The 19,617-nt window shown below is 40.4% G+C and overlaps 1 protein-coding gene and 1 long non-coding RNA gene across 4 annotated transcripts in view; one reads left to right on the top strand and one right to left on the bottom strand.

Annotated features, from left to right (window-relative positions):
• TTC28 (tetratricopeptide repeat domain 28) overlaps nucleotides 1-13,456 on the bottom strand; it is a 596,893-nt gene extending 583,437 nt beyond the window's left edge. For both annotated transcript variants that reach the window (XM_023648122.2, XM_023648123.2), the window contains exon 1: nucleotides 13,238-13,456. In XM_023648122.2, coding sequence (XP_023503890.1) covers nucleotides 13,238-13,339 — 102 coding nt within the window. In that variant the 5' untranslated portion in view covers nucleotides 13,340-13,456. The remainder of the gene's footprint in view (nucleotides 1-13,237) is intronic.
• An 18-nt stretch (nucleotides 13,457-13,474) lies between these two features.
• LOC102149738 (uncharacterized) overlaps nucleotides 13,475-19,617 on the top strand; it is a 28,279-nt gene continuing 22,136 nt past the window's right edge. Inside the window, exon 1 of one of the 2 annotated variants that reach the window (XR_011420740.1) lies at nucleotides 13,475-13,867. This is a non-coding gene — a long non-coding RNA (uncharacterized lncRNA). The remainder of the gene's footprint in view (nucleotides 13,868-19,617) is intronic. The other variant, XR_290689.4, reaches the window with a different exon arrangement.

Genomic DNA, 19,617 nt, shown 5'->3' with positions numbered 1-19,617 from the left:
CATTTCTCCAAAGAAGATATACCGATGGCCAATAGACACATGAAAAGATGCTCATCCTCGCTGATGATCAGGGAAATGCAAATCAAAACTATACTAAGATATCACCTTACACCTGTTAGAATGGCAAAAATATCCAAAACCAAGAATGACAAATGTTGGAGAGGCTGTGGAGAAAAAGGAACCCTCATACACTGTTGGTGGGAATGCAAACTGGTACAGCCACTATGGAAAACAGTATGGAGATTCCTCAAAAAGTTAAGAATAGAAATACCTATGACCCAGCCATCCCACTACTGGGTATCTATCCTAAGAACCTGAAAGCAGCAATTCCAAAAGTCCCATGCACCCCTATGTTCATTGCAGCATTATTCACAATAGCCAAGTCATGGAACCAACCTAAGTGCCCAGCAACTGATGACTGGATAAAGAAGATATGGTATGTATATACAATGGAATACCACTCAGCCATAAAAAAGGACAAAGTCGTCCCATTCACAACAACATGGACAGACCTTGAGGGTATTATGTTGAGTGAAATAAGCCAGAGAGAGAAAGACGAACTCTGTATGACTCCACTCATAGGTGGTAGCTAACATATAGACAAAGAGAACTGATTGGTGATTACCAGGGGAACGGGGGGGGGGGGGTGGGGGAGGGCACTAAGGGTGAAGTGTTGTACCTACAACACGACTAATAATAATGTACAACTGTAATTTCACAAGGTTGTTAACTATCATAATCTTAATAAACAAAAAGATAAGAAATAAGAAGTGTTGGAGAGGATCTGGAGAAAAGGGAACCTTCATACACTGCTGGTAGGAATGTAAATAGGCATAGCCACTATAAAAAACAGCATGGAGATTCCTCAAAAACTTAAGAATAGGGTCAGCCCCAGTGGCCTAGTGGTTAAGTTTGGCACACTCAGCTTCAGCCACCCAGGGTTCAGTTCCCAGGTACGGACCTACACCACTCATCTGTTAGTGGCCATGCTGTGGCTGCAACTCACATACAAAAAGATGAGGAAGACTGGCAACAGACGTTAGCTTGGGGCAAACATTCCTCAGTAAAAAAAAAAAAAAATTAAGAGTACAACTACCATAGGATCCAGCTATTCCACTTCCAGGTATTTATCCAAAGAACATGATAACACTAATTCGAAAAGATATATGCACTGCTATGTTCATTGTAGAATTATTCATGATAGCCAAGACTTGGAAACAATCTAAGCACCCATCAATGGATGAATGGATAAAGAAGATGTGATATATATATATACACACACACATATACACAGTGGGATACTATTCAGCCATAAAAAAAGATAAAATCTTGCCATTTGCAACAATATGGAGGGACCTTGAGGGTATTATGCTAAGCGAAAAACATCAGACAGAGAAAGCCAAATTCTAGAGAAAGCCAAGTATCATTATTTCACTCACATGCGAAAGATAAAAAACAAAAACAAGGACAAAAGAACACATAGATATACAGATTAGATTAGTGGCTAGCAGAGGGGAAGGGAGGAGGCGGAAGGGTGAAAGGAGTAAAAGGGCACGTGTGTACAGTGCCAGATGGTAATTAGTCCTTGGGTGATGAACATGATGTAGTCTACACAAAAATCGAAGTACGACGTATACCTGAAGTTTATATAATGTTACAAACCAATACCTCAATAAAAAATAAATAAGCAAATAAAAAAATAGGATAAAATATCTCCAGATATTCAGCTATTTCAATTCTCTTTAAGAATAAGAAATAAGCTCAAAAATTAATATTTATTAAGTAAATACCTATATTTTAGCCTCACAGGAAATTCAAATGAAGAATACGCAAATGAAGAATAAATTTCTGGAATCCACTGTTTTTCAACAACAAAAACTTTTCTCAAGAAATTATAATTATACATTTATTTCACATACCTGGCCTTGGACTAAAATTCTCAATCAACAAACGACTTACAGTATCAATATGCTTTGTCTTTAGTTAACAACTTTTAATTTTCACTGTAAAGACTGATACACCTTTATCAATAAACAAGGTAGGGCCAGCCCCATAGCTGAGTGGTTGGGTTTGTGCGCTCCACTTCGGTGGCACAGGGTTTCATTAGTTCAGATTCTGGGCATGGACATGGCACCGCTCAGCAAGCCATGCTGAGGCGGCGTCCCACATAGCACAACCAGAAAGATCTGCAAGTAGAATATGCAACTATGTACTGGGGGGCTTTGTGGGGAGGGAAGGGGGGGGGGAGAGAGAGAGAAAGGGAGGAGGAGGGGGAGGGAGAAGGGGGAGGAGGAGGGGGAGGAGGAGAAGAAGAAGAAGCAGAAGAAGAAGAAGATCGGCAACAGATGTTAGCTCAGGTGCCAATCTTTAAAAAAAAAAACCTTTAAATAAATAAATAAGGAAGATACAAGCAGTGCTTTTCTTTATTTTATAATTCTTTTTATTTCAGAGATGTACATGAAATTAAAATCACTCCTTTATTATCTTTACTATCTTTCTTCATTATCTGGTTTAAGTCCCATCATTCATTCAAGAAACATTTATGGCAGGTACTACATTAAGTATTAGTTTAACAACAGTTTTGTAACTTTAAATACTTAAAAAATTAAACTGCTTACATTTTAGTTAATTTTATCTTTTGATACAAACTTAGCATCAAATACTCGTCTCTCTGCTCTATCATCATTATAGAAACTCAAATTCCAGAATACTGTGGCAGCATAACCATACAGTGCACAATAAAAACTACATTTTAACAAGATATCCAGAGGAACTGCCTGTATTGCTTTCCTGCAATAAGTTTAACATTCAATAGCAAAAGATAGTTATAATTGATCACTGTTTGCGTAACGATCATTCAAATCAAAGATAGTCTAGTGCAATGGTTAAGAACATAGACTCCAGATCTAGACTGCTAAACTAGAATCCAGGGCAACTCGGCTTCCAAGCTGTGTGATCTTGAGCAAGTTATTTAATAACCTCAATGGACCTCAGTTTCCTCATGTGTAAAACAAGAATAACAATAGTACCTACCTCATACGGTAGTTGTGAGGATTAAATGAGTTAATATATATAAAGGATTTAGAACAGTGCCTGACACATAGTAAACACAACAGGTTAGTGATATTAATCTGAAACCAACAGACTATACTTATAGAAGGAACACTGCTTCCACACAAGTACTCTATAATTTACACAGTTCTTCCAAACACGCCTAATGAAAATTTTATTTTTTATAAAATATATTTGGAATTTATGGCCAATTTCCTGAACAATTTTTATGAAAGGTTTCCACAATCTTTGTGGAGATTAGGAAGTAATGAATTGAAGAAGAACACTGCTTGACAGTGGAGCAACTTTCAAAAATCATGTTTCTGTATAAGCTAAAACCATAAGGATCCAAGACAGCAGTCAATACGAAAACATTATGTACAGAACAAAAGCAATTGTGGCAGTGTTTTTAATACTCTTTCAGGAAATTGTGCAATCCATTGTAATATACTTTTCCCAATGACAAGAAACTACACACAAGGCCAAATGTCCAATAACGGTGCCTGAATTCCAAAATCATATTGGTAACATGCAAATTCCTGAGAAGGGAATGAAAATATACCCAGATTGTGACCAGTTAACTCCAAAATAAAAGGTACTATCCCAACCTAAGTGCTTAGCCTTATTAAATATACACTCCTCAATACCAAATTGCACTAATGAAATATCAGGAACTAAGCTCCTAGTAGAGGACAGGTCATGGGCAAAGTCTTACAGTGGCGACAGTTCCCTCTGTTCTACAATTTGGCACAGTAATCTCATAAGCACATGAAGGATAACATGCTTGCATTAAAAATTGTTGTCACTTACAGACCTGACTATTCCAAAAAAAGTTCAGACATCTTAATATGTTCACATGACATTTTTTTAATTCACAGAAACTTTCTCATCCATCTTAATTTCAGGTGTTCTCTACATAAATGCTTAGTGAACACATTTTATTTTAGAAAATTAAAGACATTCTAAACATCTTAACTATTTCTCAAAGTATATCCAATTATTGGCAAAATGTTAATAATTATCAAATAAAAGTAATGAGAGAACATAAAGGTTTATTATTGGACTCAGCCTCAGATGACAGGATAATCTTATATGACAGGTATAATCCTCCTCATATTACTATGTACTAGCAAAAACAAAAATGGGAGAGGGGCAAATAAAGACTTTAGGAGAATATCTTTAATGGCATTTTAAAAAATTAGATATTCTTTTTATTTTCTAGTTGACTTTCTTTTTTATATGTTTAATGAGATACGTGCCACATACCATAAAATTCATCCATTTAAAGTAGACAGTTCAGTGGTTTTGATTTATTCAGAGTTTTGTAACTATCACCACAAATTAATTTTAATATTTCCATCATCCCAAAAAGAAGTCCCACACCCATTAGCAGTCATTCTCCACTCTGCCTCCCCAAGTGCCTGGCAAGTACTAATTCACTTTCTGTCTCTATGGATTTGCCTATGCTAAATATTTCACATAAGTGGAATCATACAATATGTGATGTTTTGTGACTGGTTTCTTTCACCCAGAATAACGTTTCCAAGGTTCATCTATGTTGTATTATGTTTTAGTACTTCTTTTTTTATGGCTGAATAATATTCCATTGTATGACTATACCACATTTTGTTTATCCACTCAACAGTTACTTGATGCACTTATGGGTTGTTTCCACTTTTGGGCTATTATGAAATGCTACTATGAACATTCATTTACAAGTGTTTTTGTGGACAAATACTTTCATTTCTCTTGGGTATATATCCTAAGAGTAGAATTACTGGGCCATATGGCAGCTTTATGCTTAGCAGTCCAAAGAACTGCCAAACTGTTTTCCAAAATGGCTGCACTACTTTACACTCCCACCAGCAATGCATGAGGGCTCCAATTTTTCCACACCCTCACCAAGACTTGTCACTGTCTTTTTTACTCTAGCTATCCTGGTAGGTATGAAGTGGTATCTCACTGTGGTTTTGATTTACATTACTCTGATGACTAATGATGTTGCATACCTTTTCATGTGCTTATTGGCCATTTGCATATATTCTTTGAAAAATGTCTATTCAAATACTTTGTCCATTTTTTTAATTGGGTTGTCTTTTTATCATTGAGTTATAAGAGTTCTTTATATATTCTCCATACAAGTCTCTTTTTAGATGTGTGATTTGCAAATATTTTCCTCCATTATATGGGATTTCTTTTCATTTTTTTGATGCTGTTCTTTGACACACAAAACTTTTTAATTTTGATGAAGTCCAATTTATCTTTTTCTTTTGTTACTTGTGTTTTTGGTATCATATTTAAGAAATCATTGCCTAACTCAAGGTCACAAAGATTTACTCCTGTGTTTCCTGATAAGAGTTTTATTGTTTTTGCTCTTACATTTAGGTCTTTGATGCATTCTGAGTTAATTTTTGTGTATGGTGTGAGGCAGGGATCCAAATTCATCCTTTTGCATGTGGATATCCAGTTGTCTGGCACCATTTGTCAAGACCATTCTTTCTCTCACTGAATGGTCTTTGCACCATTGGTGAGAACCAACTGACCATAAATGTGACGGTTTATTTCTGGACTCTCAGTTTCATTGATCTATGTTATTCTTATGCCAGTACCACACTGTCTTGATTATTGTAGCTTTAAAGCAGATTTTGAAATTGGGAAGTAAAGTATTCTGAGCACCCTGCATTTCAATATGGATTTTAGGATCAGCTTGTTGATTTCTGCTAACAAGGCAGATGAGATTTTGATAGAGATTGCACTTAATCTGTACATCAATTGGGGGAGTACTGTCATCTTAACAATGTTAAGTCTTTTGGTCCATGAACATGGGATGTCAAGATTAGACTTATTCTTATTTCAGAACTACATTCCTTAAACTGCCCAGTCCAACTGCTAAAACAAAATAACCAAGAAATATACCTTCAGCCCCAAAGAACTGAATCCATTCCAGCTTTACTTGATGCTGCAGAGCTCAGTCAAAAAAAAAAAAGAAAAAAGAAAAAGAAAAGGCCCAGGTATACAGAGAACCCAATAATATCTTTTAGAACGTTTGTCTTTTAAATCTAAACATTACCCTCTTCTCTCCTCCCATCTTCACTTTCTTCTGCTTTCTGCTTATTTGGTTGATTCTTTTCCAATACATCTGTTTCTTTTAATCTATTCCACCATTATTTTCCCCTCCTCATCTTCATAAACTATTTTTTCTTGTGTCTATAATCTAAAAATGAGCACTAATGGCTTTCTATATGCATGATTTGGCAAAATACAACTATCAAGGTTAATTTGATTTTCTTTTTATGATGATTGACATTAGAGGACAATAACAATCTCAGTAATTTTCATCTTCATCAAAGTGATATTCTTTATGCAATTCTGCAAGTGCAAAGAATACCGATAAAAAATTTTTCCTACCATTTTCTGAACTAAGTCCACAGTAAGTTGAAACACTACTATGGCAATTTTTTAACTTCCACCGTGGCAAACTTAGCCAGTGATAGCATGGAAATGCCAAATATATAATCATGGAATAAGAAACCACATACAATAACATGCTTTCCCTGATTTAACAGTCAGAGCTAACCTTTCTTTTCCTTGCAAAACCACAACACAAAGTCAGGTTTGCTGTGGTACTCAGACCGCTTGCTATTTCTTAGCAATCCTATTCTTTCCTCCACAAAATAGTATCACATACTCATTACAAATCATCAATTATTTGTCATCTAGAATCTCAACAAATCACATTTCAGATTATTGCAAGTTAACTTTACACTATTAATAATTTAAAATAATGCATGTTTTTCAGACTGAAGTATCTTCTCCTAGAAGTAACTATAACCATAAGATGAAAAGGGAGTTTTTGGTAGTGGTCACAGTGAGGGTAAATGGAGCCATACAATGACACCTACTTCCCCCTTTTTCTGTTCTACTCTCTAGTTAGTGTTATCGTCTTTTCAATCTCCCAATACTACTTTTGATCTCTAGCAAAAGGGACTAGTCTCTGATCACTACTTAAAGAATAGAAGGACATTACCACTGTTTTCCCTTTCTCAACAGCAAGAAAATACTAATGATAAAACAAGCCTTATATTACAACATTAAGTAGACATTACCAATGATATAATGTAGCCAAAAATATTTAACTCATACCCACGAAGTCTTTTTATACAGCTTCTAGTTTATAGGAAATAGAGGAACAAGATAAATGACACCACACGGAAGCTACCAGACAAATCTAGATGATAGGACATGCTGCAGGACAACTGGTTTGATCTCTTCAATGAATCAGTGTCATGAAAAAAGGGATCATGCTAGATTAAAACAGACTTAAGCAACATTAATTAAGGCACGATCCTGGATTCAATACTGATTTTGACAGAACAGCTTTAAAGAACATTTTTGGATAGACTGGAAAAAATCTGATTATTGTCTGAGCATTTAATAAGAGGAAAATTTACTTAAATGGAAAGTGGAGATTGGATTGTTGATTGGAAAAAAAAGTAGGTTTCAAAACAGTTTCTGTATATGTTCACCATACAAACCAGTAATCTCATTCTTATATATATGTATGTATGGGTGCGTGTATGAAAAACACAAAAACTTGTGTGTGAATGTTCATAGTAGTTCTGTTCACAATCACCAAAAACTGGTGAACAGATAACAAATTGCAGGACACAAACAAAGGAGTAATACTCAGTAATAAAAAGAAACAGTCTTCTGTTACTTCTACATACTGTGCTGGTGATTATACAACTACATATACTTGTCAGAATTCATAGAACTACACACTTAAAATCGTAAATTTTAGTGTATGTAAGTTTTACCTAAATTAAGTTTACTATAAAACACAATAAAAATTAAAGACAATTTATGCAGTTCTACCTTATTTTAGTTAAATATCTATATACATTTGTGTGTGTGTGTAAATACTGTTAGATAGAAAGACGCACAGATAAATTTCCACAAAGATAAGTATTAAAGTATTAAGTCATAATCACTACATTTGGTAATGCTATGGGGGGTAATTTTGCTCATCTTATATTTTATAGTTTTATACGATGCACATGTGCAGTTTTTGTAATAATAAAAGAGTTTTTAGATAAAGATCAACTTCGATTTAAAATTTTCTTATAGAAACGCCTGTGAGTTATCAACTGCGGGTTTGTGGGTTACAAATTTAATTATACTTGTGATTTTGGCAGTAAGTTGTTATTGTTAAAATAATATTTACAGCGTGAACAATTATTTTCTTTGGTTCATAGTAAATACACATTCAACGAATATGATGTGTTCCAAGCATCATATTTGGATTATATTGTGTCTCTGGTTTCTTCCTATACAAAATAGTGACCTACTCTGGCTACCAAAATAGACACCAAAGTAAAAGTATTATTAAGTTTAAGTTCACACATGAGGCTTCGTCTCTAACAGAGTTTTGTTTTTGTTTTTGTTTTTTTTCCTTAAAGATTTTATTTTTTTCCTTTTTCTTCCCAAAGCCCCCCGGTACATAGTTGTATATTCTTCGTTGTGGGTCCTTCTAGTTGTGGCATGTGGGACGCTGCCTCAGTGTGGTTTGATGAGCAGTGCCATGTCCACGCCCAGGATTTGAACCCACGAAACACTGGGCCGCCTGCAGCGGAGCGCGCGAACTCAACCACTCGGCCACGGGGCCAGCCCCTCTAACAGAGTTTTTAAAAAACAGCAATCATTTAAAAGAAATAGAATTATAATCATCAAAATTTAATGAAAAGATATTGCTTCTGCTTTTAGGAGAAATAAGTAGTGTAAGAACAGCACATTAATAACTATGGGGTAAAAACAAATAGCTTTGCGTTACACTTTTATTGTTTTTAATAATACTTAGAAATACGTGGTCGAATAGCCTATAGGGCAGCCTAGATTCAGCAGCTTTTACAATACAACTGTGTGGTATGCGAGACGTTGTCTGTCGATGTTCCTCAAGCACTCACAGGGATTTCTTGGGTCACAAAAAAGAGATGGGGACCGGAAGAGGTTTGAGGTTTTCGTTTGTGGTTTTTTCTTTGTGGTTTTTTTTTTTTTTTTTTTTTGGTCTGTGGTTTTAGGTTTGTTTGTTTGGGGGTTTGGGGGTTTTTTTAGTTATTTTTGTTTTGGTTTGGTGTTTTTGTTTGTTTTTTGTTTTTTGGCTTGTTTTTAAATGTAATTAATTAACAGAAGAAGATAAACAAGAAATATATCAATTCCTTACGACATACAAGGCATTGTTCTAAATACCTACTTATATTCTCTTTTCTTTAACAATACTGCCCATTAAATATATGAGAACACTGAGATGTACAACAGCTAAAATCTGTCAAAATCACGTAACTAGTAAGTAGCAGAGCCAAAACTTTGAGATAGGAACCTAGATCTGCATCCATACTTGAGCTTTCAAAGACCATTCTTCCTCACTATTTTGGGCGGAACATTTGAAACAGAAAATTGGAACAGACTACCTCTAAATGATGAAATTAAAACATATATCCAAAACTCAATTACATTTCTTCTGTGCACTAGCAATGAAATAGTGATGAACAATGACAATATGAAACAAAATTTTAGAAACAGTTGCACGTACAACACCATCAAATAGAATACTTAGGAATAAATTTTTGAAAGAAGTGGAAGACTTGGAACTGAAAACTACAAAACATTACTAAAAGGACAGACGAAACACAATCCCTGTAAAAGTCCCAGCTACTCTTCAGCAGAAATTGATAAGCTCACCCTAAAACCCATATGTAACGGACCCAGAAAAGCCAAACAGTCTTGAAAAAGAAGAACAAAGTTACAGGACTTACATTTAATTTCAAAACCTATTACAAAGCTACTGTCATCAAATAGTGTAGTACTGGCATAAAGACAGACACTAGAATAAAACTGAGAGTCCAGAAATAAAACCTAACTCATAGTCGATTTTCAATAAGGGTACAAAGACCAACCAATGAGATAAGAACAGTCTTTTCAATACATAGTGCTGGAAAATTGGATCACCACATGCCAAAGAATGAACTAGGACCACTACCTTACACCTTACGCAAAAATTAACTCAAAATGGATCAACAACCTAAATATAAGGGCTAAAAACATAAAACTCTTTGAAGAAAGCATAGGAGTAAATCTTCACGACCATAGATTTGGCAATGGATTCTTAGATACAACACCAAAAGCACGAGCAACAAAAGAAAAAATAGATAAATTGGACCTCATCACAATTAAAACTTCTTTTACAATAAGAGATATTACCCAAAAAAGTGAAAAGACAATCTAGAGAATGGGAGAAAATACTTGCAAATCACATATCCGATTAAGGTTTACTATCCAGAATATTTAAGAAACACCTCAATAATAAAAAGATAAATAACCCAATTAAAAAATGGACCCCCAAAAAATGGACAAAGGATTTGAAAAGACATTTCTCCAAAGAAGATAAACAAATAGGTAATAAGCACACAAAAAAATGTCCAACATCATTACTCATCAAGGAAATGCAAATCAAAATCGCAACAAGATACTATTTTATACCTATTAGGATGGCTGAAGTTAAAAAGACAGACAACCACAAGGACTGGTGAGGATGCAGAGAAACTAGAACCTTCATTCATTGCTGGTAGGAATGTAAAAGGTGCAGTGCCTTAGGAAAGTCTGTCAACTCCTCAAAAGGTTAAAATAGAGTTACCATATAACCCAGCAATCGAGATATGCCCAAGAGAAATGAAAACACATGACCATGCTAAAACTTGTACACTAATGTTCATAGCAGTATTATTCATAATAACCAAAAAAGTGGAAAAAATCCACATGTCTATCAATGGATGAGTGGACAAACAAAATGTGGTATATCCATTCAATAGAATATTATTCGGTAAAAAAAGGAATAAAGTACTGATACACGCTACAACATGGATGAACCTCAAAAACATGGTGCTAAGTGAAGGAAGCCAGGCTACATGTTGTAAGATTACATTATGAAAAATGTCCAGAATAACTAAATTCATGGAGACAGAAAGTAGGTTAGTTACGCCTGGGGCTGGGATACAATCTAATAAAAAATGCTGATGGGCACGAGATTTCTCTGTAGGGTGATGAAAATGCTCTAAAAGTAGATATTGGTGATGTTGGGCAAATAGCGAATATACTACAACCACGAAATTGTACACTGAAGAGGTTAATTTTATGGTAGGCAAATTATATCTCAAAAAACTTGTTTTTTTTTAAAAGACACAAAAAAAGAGCCACAGGAATGTAATGTACAGCATGGTGACTATAGTTAATAATACTGTATTGGGATATTTGAAAGTTGCTAAAGAGTAGATCTCAAAAGTTCTCATCACAAGGAAAAAAATCATATGTATGGTGATGGATGTTTGCAATATACACAAATATCGAATCATTATGTCATACGCCTAAAACTAATGTCAATTATATTTCGATTTAAAGAAAGATATCCCCAGAAAAAGAAGATTGGCAACAGATGTTAGCTGAGGTGTCAATCTTTAAAAAAATTTTAAAAATTTGAAAAAAAAAGAAGTGCCAAGTTGGTTTAACACTTGAAAATCAATATATTTAATCATATCAACAGAACAAAGGGAAAATCATATCATAATAATACCAACACATGCAAAAAAGAAAAAAAAGACATCCACATAAACTACAAAAATGACACAGAGAATAAAGCACCTAATTTTTCCATTTTTCTTCTTCAGATGCAACCTCAACTCCTAGTCTGGGCTTCTTACACATTCATATTTCATCCAGTGAAGAACAAAAAAACACTATTGAAATTCCAAAAAAAGGCCCTGAAATATCAAATAACTTCCAAACAATTCTATTTTAGCATCGACTCTGAACTAAACATAAATCTCAATTTCAAAATGTCACACAAAGACTACAAATACTCAGAGGTTTAAGCAAATTGCCAACTTTTCTGAATAAACAGTAATTCAGATTTGCTTTGATGAAAATGTAAATATTTACCTGCCTCAAAGGAACAAAATCCTATAAGCCTAGCATCCCCAAATGATGAAGAGAAAGAAACATACATTTTTTTTATTCTGCATTTTGTTTCAGAATTAATTTTAACCTAGCTAGGGCATACGGAGTGGATGGTTTATACTAACCAATGTATACTCCGCTTTTGCCTAGAACATACTGAAGACACGGCATTATGAACAGTCACGAAAGTTAAGTTGGGACCTGAGAAAAATCACATTACACAGTAAATCTAACAAAGATAATCTCAAAAAGCTCCTGAAAGTGTCTCAAGAACTCCTGTTTTGGAAACTCCCTAAGTCATTTAGTCTTCCTGCAAATATTTTCTGACCATCTACCATGTGCCAAGCACTGTGCCTGCTATCAGGATGCCATGGTGAGCTATAAACACAACAGGTCCCCGCTGCAGGAAGCTCACTCTAAAACAGTGCCTGTCAATGTGCCTGCATCACAACAACTTGGGAGCTTGTTCAAATTCAAAACCTGCTCCTACGCCTTGGAGAGCCTGAATCCGTGGGCCTGGGGTGAGTTGGGACGCCTGTATCTATTTCAAGCGCTCCAGATTATTCCTATGCCCTGGCTGTTTTGGGAGCCCAATGCTCAAGGCCATCCCATCCCATCCCATCCCACCCGGCGAGGGCACACCTCCGAAGTCCATTTCGCTCAGCATCCTTCACCCTGACCGATACCCCCAAACAAACTACGAAGCTGGGGTGGATGTAAAGCATCCCAAAATCACGGTGCTGAGCCACCGACAGACTTGTTTCCTCCCGGGGACGGACAGCTCACTCCCTGAGATTCCACCTGGGGCTGTCTGCACCTGAGCCTCCCCGGGCTGCGCCGACACCTGTCTCCCAGCGGCTGCAGTCTACCTCTCCCGCGGGACCCCGGTAGGCGGCAGCCGCCTCCCGGTGGGGTGGAAGGCGAGGGGGAGGGGCCGCGGCATTAGGCGCCGACTGTATACCGCACCCCCGCGCGCGCGCGCACAGAAACCCGCAGAAAACTGAGGCGGGCAGGCAGCAGAGCTGGTCCTGCCGCCAAGCGGGGCGAGGCGGGGCTCGAACCCGGCCCGGGGGACGGATTCCGCCTCGCGGGCGCTCGTCAGCCGCTGAGGCCCTGCCCGGCTCGCACCGACAGAGTTTCACAAAGAAAGTCTCCCGGCCCGCGCCCCTCACGCACTCACCGGCGCCGGCGCCGGCGGCGACTCGGGCTCCCGCCGCCTGCGGCTCCGTGCCGGGGTCGGCCCCGGGGTTGGCTCGAGCGCCGGCGGCGGCAACTGCTCCATCCCGGCGGGGCCCGGGCCGCGTCCGCCTCGAGCTAACGGTCCCGCCAGCTAGGCGCGCGCGCCGACCCCGCGCGCCATGTTCCCGCCGTGCCGCGCGCCGCCGCGGCAACCCACTCCACCCCCAACCGCGCACGCGCGCACTCGCCGCGCCCGCTCCCCGCGCGCCGCCGCGGATCTCCCCAACCGCGCACGCGCGCACTCGCCGCGCCCCCTCCCCGCGCGCCCCGCCTCGCATCCTTCGGAGCCGGCCGCTGTTCCCGGCGTCGCGCCCACCCCCTCCGCACCCGTCCGGCCTGACCCGAGCGCTCGCAGTTCAGGGCTCGGCGCCGCCGCCTGCCGCACTGCAGACGACCCTGGGCCAGGCGCCTCCGCCCCTTCCTGCCACTGCCCCTTTTGCTTCACCCGCGACGCCGGACTTGGGGCTCAGGACTCGGCGAGGAGGGAAGTACCCCCAAGAAGTGCCGGGGGAACGACGCCGCTGAAGTGATGAGATCCCCGTCCTGGAGGTGTGCAAGCGCGTGCGCGAACGTAAGTGGCACAGTGAATGCCCATGTCCCTGGGAGAGCCAAACTCAATGGAGAACCTGAGTTTGAGTCTCGCATCTCCGAGAGCCTTTGCGTGATTAAGGTCAGGTCTCCAGGGGCCTGTTTGTCCTTAATCAGGAAGGTCCGACAACTAAAGCATGTTGGGAGGACTCAGTGAGATAATCCAGCTAAAGTGTCAAAACTGCCGCCTAGTACTTACAAGTGGTCATCGGGTGACCAGACCTCTTGAGTAGTTTTAACGTAACCAAACCAAGGGCTCTCGAGAAGGGAAATCTCGGTTCAAGTCTCACCTCCACCTCTTGCAAACTGGGAAACGTTGACCAGGCCACTTGTCCGAACCAGAGAGCCTTGATTTCTAAATCTGCGAAGGGGAGAGCGGTAGTAGTGCCTCACAGGGTTGAGGCTAGTTTTCAGACGATGGGTGTACATCCCTGAGCACAGTACCTGGCACGCACCAAGCTCTCCAAGCTTTGCTGGTTTAATTCCTGCCCTATCCTTCCAAGACTCCTAAAAGTTTACTGAGAGTACTCTGTTCCCAAACCCTGTGGTATAATTAGCTGGGAGGGGTTCATACAACCTTCTGGCTGGAGGTACTGTTACTTCCCACATCTTCGCTTTCCATTCTCTGCCCCAAACCTCTCTGAAAACCCTAAAGTTGGCAGGAAAACAGCAGCAGAGAATGTTCTCCCTACTAGAAAAAGGAGTCTGCAGGGGTCTCTTGGAGTTTGTAAATGGTAAATAGTCTGGCCTTTTCCAGATACAAGTGACCAAAAAACCAACTCAGAGTATAACAAAAACGGGAACACATTTAAAAGTCCTGGGGTGGTACCTCACTTCAGGCACAGCTAGATCCAGGTGCTCAAACAATAACCTCAGTCTTCCTTGAATCTCTCTGCACTGCTTCCCCCTGTGATGACTTCACTCTCATGCAGTTCTCTCCAGTGTCCCCGGCAGCTCCTAGCTCACATGCCACGGGGAAAGCAGGAGCTGTTTCCCAATAGTTCCAGCCGAAGTCCCAGGGTTGACTTTCATTGCACCCTTTTGGGTCACATGCCCCTGCCTGAGCCAATCAGAGCAAGATTGGCCAGACCTGGCTATATGGAGCCCCTCTAGGAAAGGGGTGAGATCAGCCCCTCAAGAAGGAGATGGGGTGCGGGCAAGTGGAAGGAGGCATGCCTCCCCCAGAAAAATAGGAATGCAATTACCACAAGAGGCATCAGGTGCAGGACTGGCAAAACTAAGAGCTGTCCACAGCACCGTCATCTAGGCATGTGGCAGGTCGGCCGTGGGGCAACATGCCTGTTCTTCAGAAGGGAATGGCGGTTACTTTAGCCCTTGGGAAATGCCCCTCCACCTCTGCTCCCACCACCCACCCCAGCCTCAGCATTTCCCAAATCTGCTTTGCCAAAGGCATCTAGGTTATCCTCCCATCTTGTGTGCCTCCCAAAAAGGTGAAGAGATGATGTTACTTCCTTGATCAAGAACTTGATCAAGTGGCTCCCACTGGCCACTTACATGGCCCTCCTACCTTTAAGAATAGAAGCCAGCATTGATGGATGGACCTCACAAACACCATGTGAGGTTAGTACTCTTATTGCACCCAGTTTACATATAAGGAAATAAAAGCTCAACAGTTTGAAGTAACTTGCCCAAAGCCAAAGTCAGGAAGTGCAGAGAGCGCAGCTTAGCACAGTACTGCTCCTACCACCACTGTTGCCAGCCCACCACCATTTGCTCATGTTGCAAAATCCTCTGCCCACCTCCAGCTGGGTGGACAATGGGAGGAGCTCTGTCAGGGAAGGAGCCTCCAGGGACCCCTTCAGCTTCCATAATGGGGGGCAGGCAGACACTTAACTTTACCATCTCCCCCTCCCACCATGACTTCATAGGATAGGGAAAAAGATCCCCCCGAAAGAAAATTGGAGTGAAATTAGGAAGAGGAAGTAGATGCTGGGCAGCCCCAAGTCAGCAGCTGGTGTCTCCCCATTGGTGAGTGTATTAATTTCCTATGGCTGCTGTAACAAATTACCGCAAATTGGGTGGCTTACAACAACACGAATGTATTCTCTTACAGTTTTCTAGGTCAGAGGTCTGAAATCAGTTTCACTTGGCTGAAGTCAAGGTGTAAGGAACTGGTTCCTTCAGGAGGCTCCAAGAGGAAAATCCATTGCCTTGCTTTTTTTCAGCTTCTAGTGGCTGCCTACATTCCTTGGCTTGTGGCCCTTTCCTCCATTTGCAACGCATATCACTCCTTCTCTTCTGACTCTGACTCCTCCTGTGTCCCTCTTAAAAAGAATATTGTGATGACATTGGGCTGGATAAGACAGGATAATCTTCCCATCCCAAGATCCGTAACTTAATCACATCTGCAAAGTCTCTTTTGCCATGTAAAGGAACATATTCATAAATTCTGAGAATTAGAAGGAGGATAGCTTTGGGCGCCATTATTCAGCCTACTCTGGTAAGTATAATCAGAGGGAGCTCGTACACAGTGCTCTGGAAACAGAGAAGGGCTGGGTGACCCTGCCCCAAGAAGGAAAAACGCCCTAAGAAACCACAGCCTTCACATTAAATATTCAAATGAGCTAAAATCCATCTAACTTGGCAATCTAAGCCTCATTCCCATAAATATACAAACCACCTAAATCACCATCTACCCCCACCCCCACCCCCACCAGGCCAGCCAAGCCTCAGAATGCTTGCACACCCTTCGTATGGAAATTACCAACCATCACCCCCATTGCCTGGGGCAACAGCTGTGTGCCCCTGATCCTGCCCTGGCTGGCTGACCAGTGGCATCTGAAAAAAGTTACAAGAGAAGCAAAATCAATGGGTCAGAAAGACAAAAGGCCAGCCGTTAGAAATTCCTGGGTTCCTGATGGCTCCCAGGCCCAGCCATCTGTAACCTTGAAACAAATCCCCTTTTCCATGAAGTACTTTGAATGGACCTCTGTTCCTTGCCACCAAGGTGTTCCAACTTGCACAGATCATGGGGCTGTACCCATTCATAATCATTGAACACACTGGCATTCAAGATTTAGACATCAACTTCTTGTGAGTTTTGTCTGTGTGAGTCAACATCCCTGAGTCTTATTGAATACGAGACTGAGGAGATGAGGAACGTTAGTTTTAGAGTCAGAAAGACCTGGGTTGGGTCCCAGCTCTACTACTTACTAGCTATGTGACATTGGACAAGTCACTCCTTCAGCCTGGGTTCCTCACCTATAACATAAGGGTGGTTGCAGGACCCAACCCATAGAATCACTGTGAGGACTAGACAAGACCAACCAAGAGAGGGGCTTTACACAGGGCCTCCTTGATCATTGTTGGGTCAACCTGACATGCCCACATGCCTTATTTGCATTTCCAAAATCCAAACAGCTCTGAAGCCTGAGAGTCATCATAACTCACTGAACTGACTTGAAGCTACTTATAGTCTTCTCTCTCCTTTTTACCGTGAATATTTGCTACAGAAATATTCAATTGTTTGGTTATAGGATTCTGCAGGGTGCTACACATAGTACAGTCGATGTGCCATGTCGTCTTCCTAAAATCAGGAAAACTTGGAATTTTACAACTTATCTGGCCCCACGGTTTCAGGGACTGTGGACTTGTATCTTTATGAAGGTGAGAATTTAACACTGGCCTGTGGTATAAGCAGCTACTATCTCATGAGGACTTTGGCAGCCAGCCAGTCTCTACCAACTCCACCCCAACCTTGCTGGGCCCCTTTCCCTGCAACTTTCTAAGGGGCCTTTAGAATTTGTACGCAGCTCCCCAGGCTGAGACCAGGGATACATCCTGAAACACCTGCCTGCTTACGGCCAGGACAGACCGCCAGATGAAAGGCACACAACAACTTCAGATACACACACACAAAAGGCATGCAAACAAAGAGTTGGTCATCAAGCAGAAGCATAAAGCCCAGGTTCCAATAGGTTTTGAACAGTGTATCGATGATGATGGAAAAGCAACTGTTCCCATAATTAAAATACAAACTATAAAAAACAGAGTTAAAGAAAAACAAAGCCCAAAGTTAGCACAAGGAGGGAAATAATAAAAATCAGAGCAGAAATAAATGCAATTGAAACAAAAGACAGTAGAAAGGATCAATGAAACAAAGAGCTGGTTCTTTGGGACAATAAACAAAACTGACAAACCCTTAGCCAGATTCACAAAAAGTAAAAGAGAGAAAGCTCAAATAAATAAAATTAGAGGAGCCGGCCCAGTGGCACAGCGGTTAAGTTTGCACATTCTGCTTCAGCGGCCCAGGGTTCGCCAGTTCAGATCCTGGTAAAGACATGGCACGGCTTGGCAAGCTGTGCTGTGTGTGGTAGGTGTCCCACATATAAAGTACAGGAAGACGGGCATGGATGTTAGCTCAGGGCCAGTATTCCTCCGCAAAAAGGGAGGATTGGCAGCAGATGTTAGCTCAAGGCTAATTTCCTCAAAAAAAAATAAATAGAAAGGAAAGAGAAGAAATTACAACAGATACACAGAAATACAAAAGATTATAAAGAATACTATGAAAAGTTATATGCCAACAAATTGGACAATCTAAAAGAAATGGATAAATTCCTAGAATCTTACAACCTCCTAAAGCTGAATCAAGAAATAGATAATCTGAATAGACCAATCACAAGTAAAGAGATTGAAACAGTAATCACAAACCTCCCAGGGCCAGCCCAAGGCACAGCAGTCAGTTAAGTTCACATGTTCGGCTTTGGTGGCCCAGGGTTCACCAGTTCAGATCCCAGGTGCAGACCTACACAATGCTTGTCAAGCCATGCTGTGGCAGGCCTCTCACATATAAAGTAGAGGAAGATGGGCATGGATGTTAGCTCAGGGCCAGCTCAAGGCCAGTCTTCCTTAGAAAAAAGAGGAAGATTGGTGGCAGATGTTAGCTCAAGGCTAATCTTCCTCAAAAAAAAAAACAAAAAAACCTCCCAAAAGATAAAACTCCAGGACCAGATGGCTTCCCCTGGAGAATTCTACCAAAGATTCAAAGAAGATTTAATACCTACCCTTCTCAAACTATTTCAAAACATTAGGGAAGATGGAATACATCCTAACATTCTATGAGGCCAGCATCACCCTGATACCAAAGCCAGACAAGGACAAACAAAGAAGGAAAACTACAGGCCAATATCGCCGATGAACATAGATACAAAAATCCTCAACAAAATTTTGGCAACCCGAATACAGCAATACATCTAAAAGATTATACATCATGATCAAGTGGGATTTATACCAGGGACACAGGGATGGTTCAACATCCACAAATCAATCAATGTGATACACCACATTAACAAAATGAGGAATAAAAACCACATGATCATCTCAATAGATGCAGAGAAAGCATTTGACAAGATCCATTTATGATAAAAACCCTTAACAAAATCAGGATAGAAGAAAGTATCTCAACATAATAAAGGCCATATATGACAAACCCACAGCCATCATCATACTCATTGGAGAAAAACTGAATGCCATCCCTCTGAGAACAGGAACAAGACAAGGGTGTCCACTCTCATCACTCTTATTCAACATTGTACTGGAGGTTTTGGCCAGAGCAATTAGGCAAGAAAAAGGAACAAACGGAATCCAAATAGGCAATGAAGAAGTGAAACTCTCGCTGTTTGTAGACAACATGATTTCATATATAGAAAACCCTACAGAATCTATCAGAAAACTATTAGAAATAATCGACAACTACAGTAAAGTTGCAGGGTA

Source organism: Equus caballus, chromosome 8 (assembly GCF_041296265.1).
Source record: "Equus caballus isolate H_3958 breed thoroughbred chromosome 8, TB-T2T, whole genome shotgun sequence".
NCBI lineage: Eukaryota > Metazoa > Chordata > Mammalia > Perissodactyla > Equidae > Equus > Equus caballus.
Note: the sequence above shows the minus strand (reverse complement) of the source record. Positions and strands in the feature narration are given on the sequence as shown.